Genomic DNA, 15,259 nt, shown 5'->3' with positions numbered 1-15,259 from the left:
TTTCCTCTTAAGGCTTTTTCTGTTCCACACATAACTACAGTGAGTTGTAATACATTTTAGCAGATTCTACTAGATTGCACTCAATTATGTTTTGTCAGCTTCTTTGAAATTTTGCTCTGCAGTTGTTCAATGAGGATGTTATTCTAGGCCAATTCCTCAGTTACTGAATGAAAACTTGAGATTGACTGAGGCTAAACAATTATTAAGCTACACTGATAACCATTACCTTATCGTGGGCCTAGCAAAAATAACTCAAATTTATTTATTGAATTGCTTTTGCATTCACTTACTGCATTACTTTTGTATTATTATTTTGGTAAAATATAAATAGTTAAAAATTTGCCACTGTAGCCATTTCAAAGTAACATTAATTATATGCACAGAGTTCTTTGTATCCTTATGCCATATCACCACTGTTTCCAGTGCCTTGTTTTTTCATTGGCTGTGTGGTTTACAGTGCTCTCAACCCTTAAGGAGATTTCCTTGTAAAAGACACTTATTTTCTCTGAACACATTTCTGTTGCTCCTGCACTCAAGAGACCTCATCAGAGTTAAATGTCATTTATATCTTGGCCAGTAGATGAAGTTTTTTCGAGCTCTGCAATCAGCCATTTCCTGAGCCCCAACTACTTTTAGAGTAAAATGGTATTTAGAAGCTGAGATATGGATGCTAAGTATTGATTGCCTTAGATGTGTACATATATGTACTTACACACATGAGTTAACAATAGTGCCTCCAGTTGCAGTCTAATCTACATTCTTCCTTATGCTTTCTTCTTGTCAGTACTTTAGATTTACTTACCTGACAGTGACAAACCTGGTTTGATACTACGTTTGATACATGTGCTTATATAATTAATCCTGTAATGCACCAGTCCCTTGCTTTACTACCACCCTTTTCCGTATACTCGAACTTACTTAGCCTGCTCTCCAGTTCTAGAGGCCAGGCTGTTCTTCCACATAAAATTTAAACAGAGCACTATGAGAAACCATAGTTGGTATCTTTGGAGATAACCTGTACAACTCTGGCAGGTATCTTTGCATACTAGATCCTGTTGGGGTATATATTAAATGTTTTAGAAAAGAAAAAAAGAGGAGATACTACCAAGACAGCTTTGAGATAAGGCATTCAGTTGGAAGAAGCGGTATGAAATAAAAAGGATTTCCAAAAAGTGGACATAAACAAGGAAATGGAGCCTACTTAGACGGCTGAAGCATGGCAAAACCTGTGAATAGTTTTTACTTTAATTGTTCTTTTTTTTATCATTTTCTTTTAACATTGATGTATAGTTGACATATAATGTTACCTTAGTTTCAGGTATACAAGGAAGGGATTCAGCAAAACTGTACATTATACTGTCCTCATCAAAAGTAGTTACCATCTGTCATTATACAACAGTATTTCGGTCCTGTTGACTATATTTCTTATGCTGTACCTTTCATTCCTGTGATTTAACCTGTTTCTGTCACTTCCTGTCACTCATTTTGCCCATTTTATCTTTTAATATGTCATATTATACTAATACACATATTATACATATATTCTCCTTTTTGGCAGAGCTTACTGGTGTTACAGAAATATGTTCTTGTAGGACAGACTATACTCATTTTTCTTATGCTATAATTGGTAGTGAGTTTTTTTTTTTCTCCTCTTTACTGCATTGTCTTATTCTTTTTTTCTAGTTAGACAGTAGTTTTATTGCTTTAGTGCATACACAAATTTATGCAACGAGGGCAGAGACTGTGGATGACTTGTATTTCCAATAGATAAGGAGGACTCATTTGGTCTTACAGTGTTAAGCCAACTGGTGATTACAGCAGTTCTCAGTCAGACTCCATTGGCATTTAGCATCTTTCCTGTCTGTTCCTCTCAAGATGCTTTCAAACAGCAGTACCTTTCTTAAATAACAGAGATCCTCAGAAAGATCAGGAGCAAGTCCTTTCAACTTAAGTGTTTTCAGGATTTTATTGCCTGCTCACAAAACGTGCAACACCATGGGAGTCTTATAGGGAGAGACTGAGGCAGTCAGGCCCTTCTTAGCCAATTTGTACATCAGTTCCTTCATATTAGCAGCCATCAAGTTCAACTTCAGCCACTGGGTATGATGGCAGTGGTCAGGCAGAGAAACAAAATGTCTTCTTTTTCAATTAAAAATCATTTGTTGGGGCACCTGAGTGGCTCTGTCGGTTTAAGCACCCGACTTCCAGCTCAGGTGCTGATCTCAATTCGTGAGCTCGAACCCCGCATCGGGCTCTGTGCTGACAGCTCAGAGCCTGGAACCTGCTTCAGATTCTGTCTCCCTCTCTCTCTGCCCCTCCCCCACTTGCACTCTGTCTCTCTCAAAAATAAACGTTTAAAAAAATTTTTTTAATAAATTTTTTTATTAAATTAAAATTATTAATTATTAAATTTATTAATTTTTTTTTATTAAAAAATTTTTAAATCATTTGTCGTGGGGGACAGGGGCTGCATGGCTTTGCCACTTGATCACTGGACTCCTGATTTCGGCTTAGGTCATGACCTCACAGTCGTGAGATTGAGCACCATGTTGGACTCTGCACTGATGGTGCAGAGATTCTCAACTTGGGATTCTCTCTCTCCCAGTCCCTTTGTCTGTCTGTCTCTCAAAATAGACTTTAAAAAATCTTTTTTTTTTCTTAATTAAACCAGTCCTTTTCTTTGTTTGTATTTTAATTTTTTTTATTTTTGAGAGAGAGACAGCGTGAACAGGGGAGGAACAGAATCTGAAGCAGGCTCCAGGCTCCGAGTTGTCAGCACAGAGCCTGACGCAGGCCTCAAACCCACTAACTGCGAGATAATGACATGAGCTGAAGTCAGATGCTCAGCCAACCCAGGCATCCCTGTTTTAAGTAGGTTTCGCACCCAGTGCAGAGCCCAACAAGGGCCTCAGACTCACAGCTGTGAGATCAAGACATGAGCCTAGGCAAGAGTTCAACAGCTCACCTGACGAAGCCACCTAGGTGCCCCCAAAACCCACTCTTTATATTGTAAGATTTTTTTTTTTTTTTAATGTTCATTTTTGAGAGAGCAAGACAAAATGTGAGCAGGGAGGGATCAGGGAGAGGGAGACACAGAATCCAAAGCAGGCTCCAGGCTCTGAGCTGTTAGCACAGAGCCCAGTGTGGGACTTGAACTCATGAAATGTGAGATCATGACCTGAAACAAAGTCGAATGCTTAACCGACTGAGTCACCCAGGCGCCCCTATGTTGTAGGAATTTTAAAACTACATAAAATGATAAAAAGAACTTCCAAACACTGTTCACAATTCAATAATTGTTAACATTATGGTACATTTGCTGTATTAGTCTTCCTTTATGTAATTTTCTAACTTAAGAGAAAGGGGTATAGCACCTATGCTTTTTTTGTTTATTATTTATTTTTTGAGAGAGAAAGCACAAGTGGAGGAGGGGCAGAGAGAGAGAGTGAGAGAGAGAATATCCCAAGCAGGCTCCATGCTGTCAGTGCGGAGCCAATTGCGTGACTCACACTCATGGACTGTGAGATCATTACCTGAGGTAAAAAGTTGAGACCACTTGTTTTGCAGACTACATCTCAGTTTGGACTTCTTTATGCTTTTTTATAATCTGCACTTTACAAAATATACAAAATTTACAAAATATTTACTATACAAAATACATACATAAAACTGGCCATCTTGATGTGTTAAGTGGTGTTAACTGTATGCACAATTGTGCAACCAATTCCAGAACATTTTCATCTAGAAAAACTGAAACTCTGTATCCATTGAACAGTAACTATGCATTTTACCTTCTCTTCCCAACTACATTCTACTTTGTTTATTTGAATGTGACTCTTCTATATACCCCATAGAAGTGGATTCATACAGTATTTGTCTTAATGCGACTAGCCTACTTCACTTAGTGTAAAGATATATTCTTCCATGTTCTAGTGTTGTCAGAATTGAATTTCTTTTCTTTTTAAGACTAAATGTATATTTCAGTGTATGGAAATCACAGTTTTGTCATCCATTTTCTCTGTCAGCAAATGCTTAAGTTTTGTACAGTTTTTGGCTGTTGTGAATAGTACTGCTGTGAACATTTCAGTACTAGTTTTGGTGTGAACTTTGTGTGTGTGTGTGTGTGTCTATGTCTATATATATGTATACATATATATGTGTGTGTGTGTGTGTGTGTGTGTCTATATATATGTATACATACATATATATATATATGTATATATCTGGGAGAAAAAATTGCTGGATGAGGAAGTAACTCCATGTTTAACGTAATGGGGAACTACCAAACTGTTTTCCAAAGTTGGTGCACCACTCCTAATTCCACAAGTATAAGGGTCCCAGTTTTTCCACATTTCATTGATAATCTATTACTGTTTTTCCATTTCGTCTTGCTAAGTTGTATTAAAGGGGCATTTCAATGAGGCTTTCATATGCATTTCTTTGATAGTTAATGATTGTTTCTTCATGGGCTTACCAGGCATATGTACGTCTTTGGAAAAATGTCTATTTACAGCTTTTGCTTAGTTTTTAATTGTGTTGTTTGTCTTTCTGTTGTTTTTTAAGTTTATTTATTTTGAGAGCAAGAGAGAGCAAGATCAAGCACAAGCATGGGAGGGGCATATAGTGGGGGATGGGGGAGAAGAGAAAGAGAATCCCAAGCAGACTCCATGCTGTCAGTGTGGAGTCCTACATGGGGCCCAAACCCACAAACTGAGATCATGATCTGAGCTGAAACCAAGAGTCAGAGGTGTGACTGACCGAGCCGCCCAGGTGTCCCTCTCTTTCTGTTATGAATTGTAAGTGTTCTTGGTACATTCAAATAGATGTCCTTTATCAGATATATAGTATATAAATATTCTTCCCATTTTGTCCCATTTTCTCTTTTATTTCCAAATCGTTTACTTTTATTCACAGAAGATTAATTTTGACGTAGTCCAGTTAATGTTTTTCCTCTTGTCACTTGTGCTTTTGGCACCATACATAAGAAATCATCGTGTAGTCTCAGATCATGAATATCTACTGCTATGTTTTCTTTTAAGTGGGGATATTCAGGTTAGCATCATGTATCTTTTTTTTTTTTTAAGTCTCTGTTGATAATATGACAACAATGCAAAGGGTTTGCACTGTCTGTACATCAGGAAAGTTTTCTCTATGGTCTTAAATTGTGACTTAATTTTAAAAACAAACCGTTCATCATGTGAGGCAAATAATTAAGCAGTTGGTGGGAGGAGATTGTGTTTTAAGGAGAATAATTCCTTTTGAGTGTTTGGGGGTTTTTTCTGTTTCCAGTGGATGTGGGAGGACATGTTGATTTGCCGTCTCTGGATAGGAAATTGCTCCTTTCATATTTTGGGTTGACAATTAAAGAACTGTGGTTGATTATTAATCAGTCCAGGTCTGATTATATCTTAACATTTGATCTTACAGGTCAGCTTTGCTAATATTTATTGATGGTGTTTTCTAATTAAGATAATATGCTCTTCAGTATATTAAATGTGAAATGTTAAGAACATCTGATACATTTTACTTTAGTCTGTGTTTTTTTGCAGATAGCACAACAGTAGAAAAATTAAAAGCTGTTTGTTTGGACTATGCAAAACTTGGAGAAAATAACCTTGGATCATCTCTTGATTCACTTTTCCTTGGTCCTTCTGCCTCCCGAGTGCTATATCTAACAGAGGTTTGTTTTATTTTTCAGAATGTGATTTTCATATCATATGGTAATGGAAATAACATGCATTAAGATTATAATCTTTGGAAATTTTAACATCTTTTAATACAGCCCCCTCTTATTTTTTTTCCCCAGGTAGTTTATGCCCTGTTGATGCCTGCTGGTGTACATTTGGCAGATGATTCCTCTGACTTTCAGTTTCACTTTTTAAAAAGTGGTGGCTTACCCCTTGTACTGAGTATGTTAACAAGAAATAACTTCCTGCCAAATACAGATATAGAAACTCGAAGGGGTGCTTACTTCAATGGTCTTAAGATAGCCAAACTATTGTTAACTGCCATAGGCTATGGCCATGTTCGAGCTGTAGCAGAAGCTTGTCAGCCAGTTGTAGAGGGTGCAGATCCTGTAACACCGGTAATAAAACTTTAAAAATCTTTAATAAGTTTTATGGTGGATGTTTAATTTTAAAGCTAAACTGCTAAATGATTAAGTACAGAATGCAAGTTCAATTGAATCTATTAAGTTATATTTGTATTGTAAATGTAAATACTCTCTGGTGATTATACTGATGTCACTAATCCTTAAGTCCCTTTTAAGTGTCAGTTGTTTAGGTCTCAGAAACTTCACCTGAGCCTTTATTAACTGATACCTGAAAAATATAACGATATATAAAGGTAGAAAAGAAAAGATCTAATTGGCATATTGCCCACCTCTTCTTCCATTGTGGCCATTGTAACAACCATTATTGACAAAAACTCTTCTCTCCCATGGTATCATCCTGATACACTGAGATTTGATGCAAATGGGGTTGAATGGGGGCATTTACTTCACACTGGATTTTAGTTCATCAGTGATGGTTACTTATGATTGTTTTATTAAACACCAGCTAAAGATAAAAATGGGCTAGGGATATAGATTTTCTTTATAAATATGTTGGTTCTTCATCACAGAAATTTGAATTACTACACATTTGATACTTACACATCCCCTTAATAACATGAGGTGAGTTAATAGTATTATGGATATTACTTCAAAGAAGACTCATATAGTGAGGCATTTTAAATAAAATATAATGTCTGAGATTTTCTCTAACAGATTTCTGGAGGTGTGGTCAGAACTAGACTTTTGTTTTTAATTTTTTTAAATTTTTTATTTATTTACTTTTGAGAGAGAGAGTGGGAAGGGGCAGAGAGAGAGAATCCCAAGCAGTTTCTGCACTGTCAGCTCAGAACTCCATGTGGGTCTTGAACTCCTTAACTGTGAGATCATGACCTGAGCCAAAACCAGAAGCCGGATGCTTAACCAACTCAGCCACCAAGGCACCCCTATATTCTTTCACTTTTATATAATTTTGCAATTTTCTGCATATAAATGGATGAAAAGAAAAATGGTGGCTGTGTACAAGAAAATTTTTAAAAGAAAATTACATTAACTTTACTCCAAGTGTGATGCTTTATTTGTGGGTTCTGTACATATTTATATAAAAACAGGTTTTTGTCATGATCCTTTGCATACTAGCTTAATGAAGTACATGGAAAGCAGTTTTATGTATCTCTTTATACCTTCAATATTTACTGTTTAGAAAATGTGCCATTAAAATACAAAGGTGTACTTAATACTGTTCAGTTGCAGGTTGCTCACATTCTAATAAGGTACCAAATACAAAATTCATTTTAAAAATATGTTTATTATAGGGGTGCCTGGGTGCCTTAGTTGGTTATGCATCCCGCTTCGGCTCAGATCATGATCTTGTTCATGGGTTCTAGACCTACACTGAGCTCTGTGCTGAGAGCTTGGAGCCTGAAGCCTGCTTCATGAATTCTGTGTCTCCCCCTCTCTCTGCCCTTCCCCTTCTCATACTGTCTCTCAAAAATAAATAAAATCATTTAAAAAATTAAAAGTTTTCATTGTATAATTACCAATAATATAAAGAAGAGGGTTATAATTTGAGAACTAGAATAACTATTGAATAAAATTAATTCTAGGAATTTTTCCTTTTAGATTTAAGAGCTTGTATATACTGTTGAGTAAAATTTTGTGACCTTTCTTTTTTTATTTTTCCTTGTTTTAACTTCTTTTGCCATGAAGCATTTGAGGCCTTTTTTTTTTTAAATTTTTATTTATGTTTGAAGGAGAGAGAGACAGTGTGAGTGGGGAAGAAGCAGAGAGAGAGGGAGGCACAGAATCTGAAGCAGGCTCCAGGCTCCAAGCTGTCAGCACAGAGCCCGACACAGGGCTCAAGCTCACAAACCGTGAGATCATGACATGAGCCGAAGTCAGACGCCTAACCCAGCTGAGCCACCCAGGCGCTCCTGAGGCCTTTTTTTTTGAATAGAAAAATATTTAATTTCAAAGGTAGCATAGGGAGAAAAAGTTATTATTATCCTGAAGAATATACCTAATCTTAATTACAGTTTATTGGGTTGAATTGGAAATTAATACCAATGCTGACCTTAATAAGAATAGTTGCAGCATAAGAAAAGTGCAACAAGATTCTACTGACGTAAAAAATAAAATCTAATTGGTTGTTAAAAGTGAATTAGCATTTTTTTAAGGACAGTTTTTTAAGTTTATTTTGACAGAGAGAATACAAGCAGAGGAGGGGCAGAGAGAGAGTACAGAAGACTAAAGGGGAAATAATTGAGTGGTTATAAATTTAAAAGTTAGAAAAAAATTGAAGGTGTATTTATGTAGTTTGAAGGTGTATTTATGCATTTCTCTCAATGTTATCTTGACAGGAATAACCAGAAGGGTGGGAAAAGGTTTTACCTGGAAATTTGTAAAAGATTACTTAAAGCCATGTCATTTATCTTCTGCAATTGAAAGTGAACTCTGGGGCTCCTGGGTGGTTCAGTCAGATAAGTTTCCAATTCTTGATTTCAATTCAAGTCATGATCTCACAGTTGTGAGAGGCCCGCATTGGGCTCTGTGCTGAACATGGAGACTACTTAGGATCTCTCTCTCTCTCTCTCTCCCTCTCTCTCTCTCTCCCCCTCATTCTCACTCCCCACCACTCTCTCTGTCTCTGTCTCTCTCCCTCTCTTTCTCAAGAAAAGAAAGATAGTGAATTCGGGTGTAGAAACAATGTTCATCTAAGAATGGAGTTTACAGTAGAGTATTGTCACTCCTAAAGGTAACTAAGAGAAGTCTACCGTGTTGGCAGGCTGAAATGCTTTTTATGAAGATCACTGAAAATCGTACAGTGGATAAGTGGAAGGATTACATTCTAAGAGAGGTGATAAATGAATAGCAGAGAGTTAGGTTTTTGTTATGTGCAGATTTTTGAAACTGTGCTTACGTATAAGATTTTTCTCCAAGTAAAAATGTTAATGTTTACAGATCAACCAAGTAACTCATGATCAAGCAGTGGTGCTACAGAATGCTCTTCAGATTATTCCTAATCCATCATCTGAGTGCATGCTTAGAAATGTGTCTATACGTCTTGCCCAACAAATATCTGCTGAGGTTAGTACCAGATTTTGAAAGCTCTAGGGTTTTGAATGGTTTATTTTTTTTTCAATATATGAAATCTATTGTCATATTGGTTTCCATACAACACCCAGGGCTCATCCCAAAAGGTGCTCTCCTCAATACCCATCACGCACCCTCCACTCCCTCCCACCCCCCATCAACCCTCAGTTTGTTCTCAGTTTTTAGGAGTCTCTTATGCTTTGGCTATCTCCCACTCTAACATCTTTTCTTTTTTTCTTCTCCTCCGCCGTGGGTTTCTGTTAAGTTTCTCAGGATCCACATAACAGTGAAACCATATGGTATCTGTCTTTCTCTGTATGGCTTATTTCACTTAGCATCACACTCTCCAGTTCCATCCACGTTACTACAAAGGGCCGTATTTCATTCTTTCTCATTACCAAGTAATACTCCATTGTGTATATAAACCACAGTTTCTTTATCCATTCATCAGTTGATGGACCTTTAGGCTCTTTCCATAATTTGGCTACTGTTGAGAGTGCTGCTATAAAAATTGGGGTAAAAGTGCACCTATGCATCAGTACTTCTGTACTCCTTGGGTAAATTCTTAGCAGTGCTAACTGCTGGGTCATAGGGTAGGTCTGTTTTTAATTTTTTGAGGAACCTCCACACTGTTTTCCAGAGTGGCTGCACCAATTTGCATTCCCACCAACAGTGCAAGAGGGTTCCCGTTTCTCCACATCCTCTCCAGCATCTATAGTCTCCTGATTTGTTCATTTTGGCCACTCTGACTGGCGTGAGGTGGTATCTGAGTGTGGTTTTGATTTGTATTTCCCTGATGAGGAGCGACGTTGAGCACCTTTTCATATGCCTGTTGGCCATCCGGATGTCTTCTTTAGAGAAGTGTCTATTCATGTTTTCTGCCCATTTCTTCACTGGATTATTTGTTTTTCAGGTGTGGAGTTTGGTGAATTCCTTATAGATTTTGGATACTAGCCCTTTGTCTGATACGTCATTTGCAAATATCTTTTCCCATTCTGTTGATTGCCTTTTAGTTTTGTTGGTTGTTTCCTTTGCTGTGCAGAAGCTTTTTATCTTCATAAGGTCCCAGTAGTTCATTTTTGCTTTTAATTCCCTTGCCTTTCAGGATGTGTCAAGTAAGAAATTGCTACGGCTGAGGTCAAAGAGGTCTTTTCCTGCTTTCTCCTCTAGGGTTTTGATGGTTTCCTGTCTCACATTCTCCATTTTGAGTTTATTTTTGTGAATGGTATGAGAAAGTGGTCTAGTTTCAATCTTCTGCATGTTGCTGTCCAGTTCTCCCAGCACCATTTGTTAAAGAGACTGTCTTTTTTCCATTGGGTATTCCTTCCTGCTTTGTCAAAAATAAGTTGGCCATACGTTTGTGGGTCTAGTTCTGGGGTTTCTATTCTATTCCATTGGTCTATGTGTCTGTTTTTGTGCCAGTACCGTGCTGTCTTGATGACTACAGCTTTGTAGTAGAGGCTAAAGTCTGGGATTGTGATGCCTCCTGCTTTGGTCTTCTTCAAAATTATTTTGGCTATTTGGGGCCTTTTGTGTGGTTCCATACGAATTTTAGGATTGCTTGTCCTAGCTTCAAGAAAAATGCTGGTGCAATTTTGATTGGGATTGCATTGAATGTGTAGATAGCTTTGGGTAGTATTGACATTTTGACAATATTTATTATTCCAGTCCATGAGCACAGAATGCTTTTCCATTTCTTTATAACTCCTTCAGTTTCCTTCATAAATTTTCTATAGTTTTCAGCATACAGATCTTTTACATCTTTGGTTAGGTTTATTCCTAGGTATTTTATGCTTCTTGGTGCAATTGTGAATAGGATCAGTTTCTTTATTTGTCTTTCTGTTGCTTCATTATTAGTGTATAAGAATGTAACTGATTTCTGTACATTGATTTTGTATCCTGCAGCTTTCTAAATTCATGTATCAGTTCTAGCAGACTTTTGGTGGAGTCTGTCGGATCTTCTATGTATAATATCATGTCATCTGCAAAAAGTGAAAGCTTAACTTCATCTTTGCCAATTTTGATGCCTTTGATTTCCTTTTGTTTTCTGATTGGTGATGCTAGAACTTCCAACACTATGTTAAACAACAGCGATGAGAGTGGACATCCCTGTCGTGTTCCTGATCTCAGGGGAAAAGCTCTCAGTTTTTCCCCATTGAGGATGATGTTAGCTGTGGGCTTTTCATAAATGGCTTTTATGATCTTTAAGTATGTTCCTTCTATCCCGACTTTCTCGCGGGTTTTTATTAAGAAAGGTTGCTGGATTTTGTCAAAGTCCTTTTCTGCATCGATTGACAGGATCATATGGTTCTTCTCTTTTCTTTTATTAATGTGATGTATCATGTTGATTGATTTGCAAATATTGAACCAGCCCTGCATCCCAGGAATGAATCCCACTTGATCGTGGTGAATAATTATTTTTATATGCTGTTGAATTCGATTTGCTGGTACCTTACTGAGAATTTTTCCGTCCATATTCCTCAGGGATATTGGCCTGTAGTTCTCTTTTTTTACTGGGTCTCTGTCTGGTTTAGGAATCAAAGTAATGCTGGCTTCATAGAATGAGTCTGGAAGTTTTCCTTCCGTTTCTATTTTTTGGAATAGCTTCAGAAGGATAGGTATTATCTCTGCTTTAAACATCTGGTAGAACTCCCCTGGGAAGCCATCTGGTCCTGGACTCTTATTTGTTGGGAGATTTTTGATGACTTATTCAATTTCTTCACTGACCATGGGTCTGTTCAAGCTTTCTATTTCCTCCTAATTGAGTTTTGGAAGTGTGCGGGTGTTTACGAATTTGTCCACTTCTTCCAGGTTGTCCAGTTGTCATATAAGTTTTCATAGTATTTCCTGATAATTGCTGTGTTTCTGAGGGATTGGTTGTAATAATTCCATTAATATTCATGATTTTATCTATTTGGGTCCTCTCTCTTTTCTTTTTGAGTAGCCTGGCTAGAGGTTTATCAATTTTGTTTATTTTTTCAAAAAACCAACTCTTAGTTTCATTGATCTACTGTATAGATTTTTTAGATTCTGTATTGTTTATTTCTGCTCTCATCTTTATTATTTCTCTTCTTCTGCTGGATTTGGGCTATCTTTGCTGTTCTGCTTCTATTTCTTTTAGGTGTGCTGTTAGATTTTGTATTTGGGATTTTTCTTGTTTCTTGAGATAGGGCTGGATTGCAGCGTGTTTTCCTCTCAGGACTGCCTTTGCTGCATCCCAAAGCGTTTGGATTGTTGTATTTTCATTTTCGTTTGTTTCCATATATTTTTTAATTTCTTCTCTAATTGCCTGGTTGACCCACTCATTCGTTAGTAGGGTGTTCTTTAACCTCCATGCTTTTGGAGGTTTTCCAGACTTTTTCCTGTGGTTAATTTCAAGCTTCATAGCATTGTGGTCTGAAAGTATGCATGGTATAATTTCAATTCTTGTAAACTTATGAAGGGCTGTTTTGTGACCCAGTATATGATCTATCTTGGAGAATGTTCCATGTGCACTCGAGAAGAAAGTATATTCTGTTGCTTTGGGATGCAGAGTTTTAAATGTATCTGTCAAGTCCATCTGATTCAATGTATCATTCAGGGCCCTTGTTTCTTTAATGACGGTGTGTCTAGATGATCTGTCCATTTCTGTAAGTGGAGTGTTAAAGTCCCCTGCAGTTACCACATTCTTATCAATAAGGTTGCTTATGTTTATGAGTAATTGTTTTATATACTTGGGGGCTCCCGTATTTGGCGCATAGACATTTATAATTGTTAGCTCTTCCTGATGGATAGACCCTATAATGATTATATAATGCCCTTCTTCATCTCTTGTTACATCCTTTAATTTAAAATCTCGTTTGTCTGATATAAGTATGGCTACTCCAGCTTTCTTTTGACTTCCAGTAGCATGATAAATAGTTCTCCATCCCCTCACTTTCAATCTGAAGGTGTCCTTAGGTCTAAAATGAGTCTCTTCTAGACAGCAAATAGATGGGTCTTGTTTTTTATCCATTCTGATACTCTATGTCTTTTGGTTAGCACATTTAGTCCATGTACATTCAGTGTTATTATAGAAAGATATGGGTTTAGACTCATTGTGATGTCCGTAGGTTTCATGCTTGTAGCAATGTCTCTGGTACTTTGTCTCACAGGATCCCCCTTAGGATCTCTTGTAGGGCTGGTTTAGTGGTGACGAATTCCTTCAGTTTTTGTTTGTTTGGGAAGACCTTTATCTCTCCTTCTATTCTAAATGACAGACTTGCTGGATAAAGGATTCTCAGCTGCATATTTTTTCTGTCATCACATTGAAGATTTCCTGCCATTCCTTTCTGGCCTGCCAACTTTCAGTAGAGAGATCCGTCATGAGTCTTATTGGTCTCCCTTTATATGTTAGAGCACACATATCCCTAGCTGTTTTTAGAATTTTCTCTCTATCCTTGTATTTTGCCAGTTTCACTATGATAGGTCGTGCAGAAGATCGATTCAAGTTACATCTGAAGGGAGTTCTTGTGCCTCTTGGATTTCAATGCCTTTTTCCTTCCCCAGATCAGGGAAGTTCTCAGCTACTATTTCTTCAAGTACACCTTCAGCACCTTTCTCTCTCTCTTCCTCCTCTGGAATACCAATTATGCATAAATATTTTCTCTTTAGTGCGTCACTTAGTTCTCTAATTTTCCCCTCATACTCCTGGATTTTTTTATCTCTCTTTTTCTCAGCTTCTTCTTTTTCCATAATTTTATCTTCCAGTTCACCTATTTTCTCCTCTGCCTCTTCAGTCCAAGCTGTGGTCATCTCCATTTTATTTTGCAGCTCATTAATGGCATTTTTTAGCTCCTCCTGGCTGTTCCTTAGTCCCTTGATCTCTGTAACAATAGATTCTCTGCTGTCCTTTATACTGTTTTCAAGCCCAGCGATTACTTTCATGACTGTTATTCTAAATTCACTTTCTGTTATGTTGTTTAAATCGCTTTTAATCAGTTGGTTAGCTGTCGCTATTTCCTGGAGATTCTTTTGAGGGGAATTCTTTCGTTCGTCACTTTGGATAGTCCCTGGAGTGGTGCTGAACTGCAGGGCACTTCCCCTGTGCTGTCGTGAATAACTTGCGTTGGTGGGCGCGGCTGCAGTCAGACCCGATGTCTGCCCCCAGCCCACCGCAGGGGCCCCAGTCAGACTGGTGTGTAACTTCTCTTCCCCTCTCCTAGGGGCAGGATTCACTGCAGTGTGGCATGGCCCTTCTGGGCTACTTGCACGCTGCCAGGCTTGTGGTGCTGGGGATCTGGCGTGTTAGCTGGGGTGGATCCGCAAGGTGCACAGGGATGGGAGGGGCAGGCTCAGCTCACTCTTCCTATGGAGGTCCACTTCGGGAGAGGCCCTGCGGCACCTGGAGGGAGTCAGACCTGCCGCCGGAAGGATGGATCCACAGAAGCACAGCATTCAGTGTTTGAGGTGCAAGCAAGTTCCCTGGCAGGAACTGGTTCCCTTTGGGATTTTGGCTGTGGCGTGGGCGAGGGAGACGGCACTGGTGGGCGAGCGCCTTTGTTCCCCACCAAGCTGAGCTCTGTCGTCTGGGGCTCAACAACTCTCCCTCCTGTTGTCCTCCAGCCTTCCCGCTCTCTGAGCAGAGCTGTTAACTTATAACCTTCCAGTTGTTAAGTCCCGCTTGCTGTCCAAACACACTCCGTCTGCCCCTCCGCTTTTGCCAGCCAGACTCGGGGGCTCTGCTTGGCCAGCGGGCTGCCCCTCCACCCCAGCTCCCTCCTGCCAGTCCAGGTAGCGCGCACCACCTCGCTGCCCTTCCTACCCTCTTCCGTGGGCCTCTCGTCTGGGCTTGGCTCCGGAGACTCTGTTCTGCTAGTCTTCTGGCGGTTTTGTGGGTTATTTAGGCAGGTGTAGGTGGAATCTAAGTGACCAGCAGGACGCGGTGAGCCCAGCGTCCTCCTACGCCGCCATCTTCCCCCTTTGAATGGTTTATTTTTTATTATTCTTGACACAGTATCTACTTACTCATAAATAAATGAAGATTATCATAATTTAGGATTAAATACTGAGACTATAACCTCTTTTATTTTAGCGTAAGTTTCATGAAATTGTATTTAATGTTCTCTATTAATAATAGTACTTTAGAAAACACTTTTT

The 15,259-nt window shown here is 38.5% G+C and overlaps 1 protein-coding gene across 4 annotated transcripts in view; it reads left to right on the top strand.

Moving 5' to 3' along the window:
• Nucleotides 1-15,259, top strand: part of LOC122212687 (probable ubiquitin carboxyl-terminal hydrolase FAF-X) — a 160,413-nt gene that overhangs the window by 90,138 nt on the left and 55,016 nt on the right. For all 4 annotated transcript variants that reach the window (XM_042926655.1, XM_042926652.1, XM_042926654.1 and 1 more), the window contains exons 22-24: nt 5,550-5,680; nt 5,807-6,085; nt 9,011-9,136. In XM_042926655.1, coding sequence (XP_042782589.1) covers nt 5,550-5,680; nt 5,807-6,085; nt 9,011-9,136 — 536 coding nt within the window. The remainder of the gene's footprint in view (nt 1-5,549; nt 5,681-5,806; nt 6,086-9,010; nt 9,137-15,259) is intronic.

The sequence above is a fragment of the Panthera leo genome, chromosome Y (genome assembly GCF_018350215.1).
Source record: "Panthera leo isolate Ple1 chromosome Y, P.leo_Ple1_pat1.1, whole genome shotgun sequence".
Lineage (NCBI taxonomy): Eukaryota > Metazoa > Chordata > Mammalia > Carnivora > Felidae > Panthera > Panthera leo.
The sequence above is the reverse complement of the archived record's forward strand: the minus strand, read 5'-3'. Positions and strand labels throughout refer to the sequence as shown.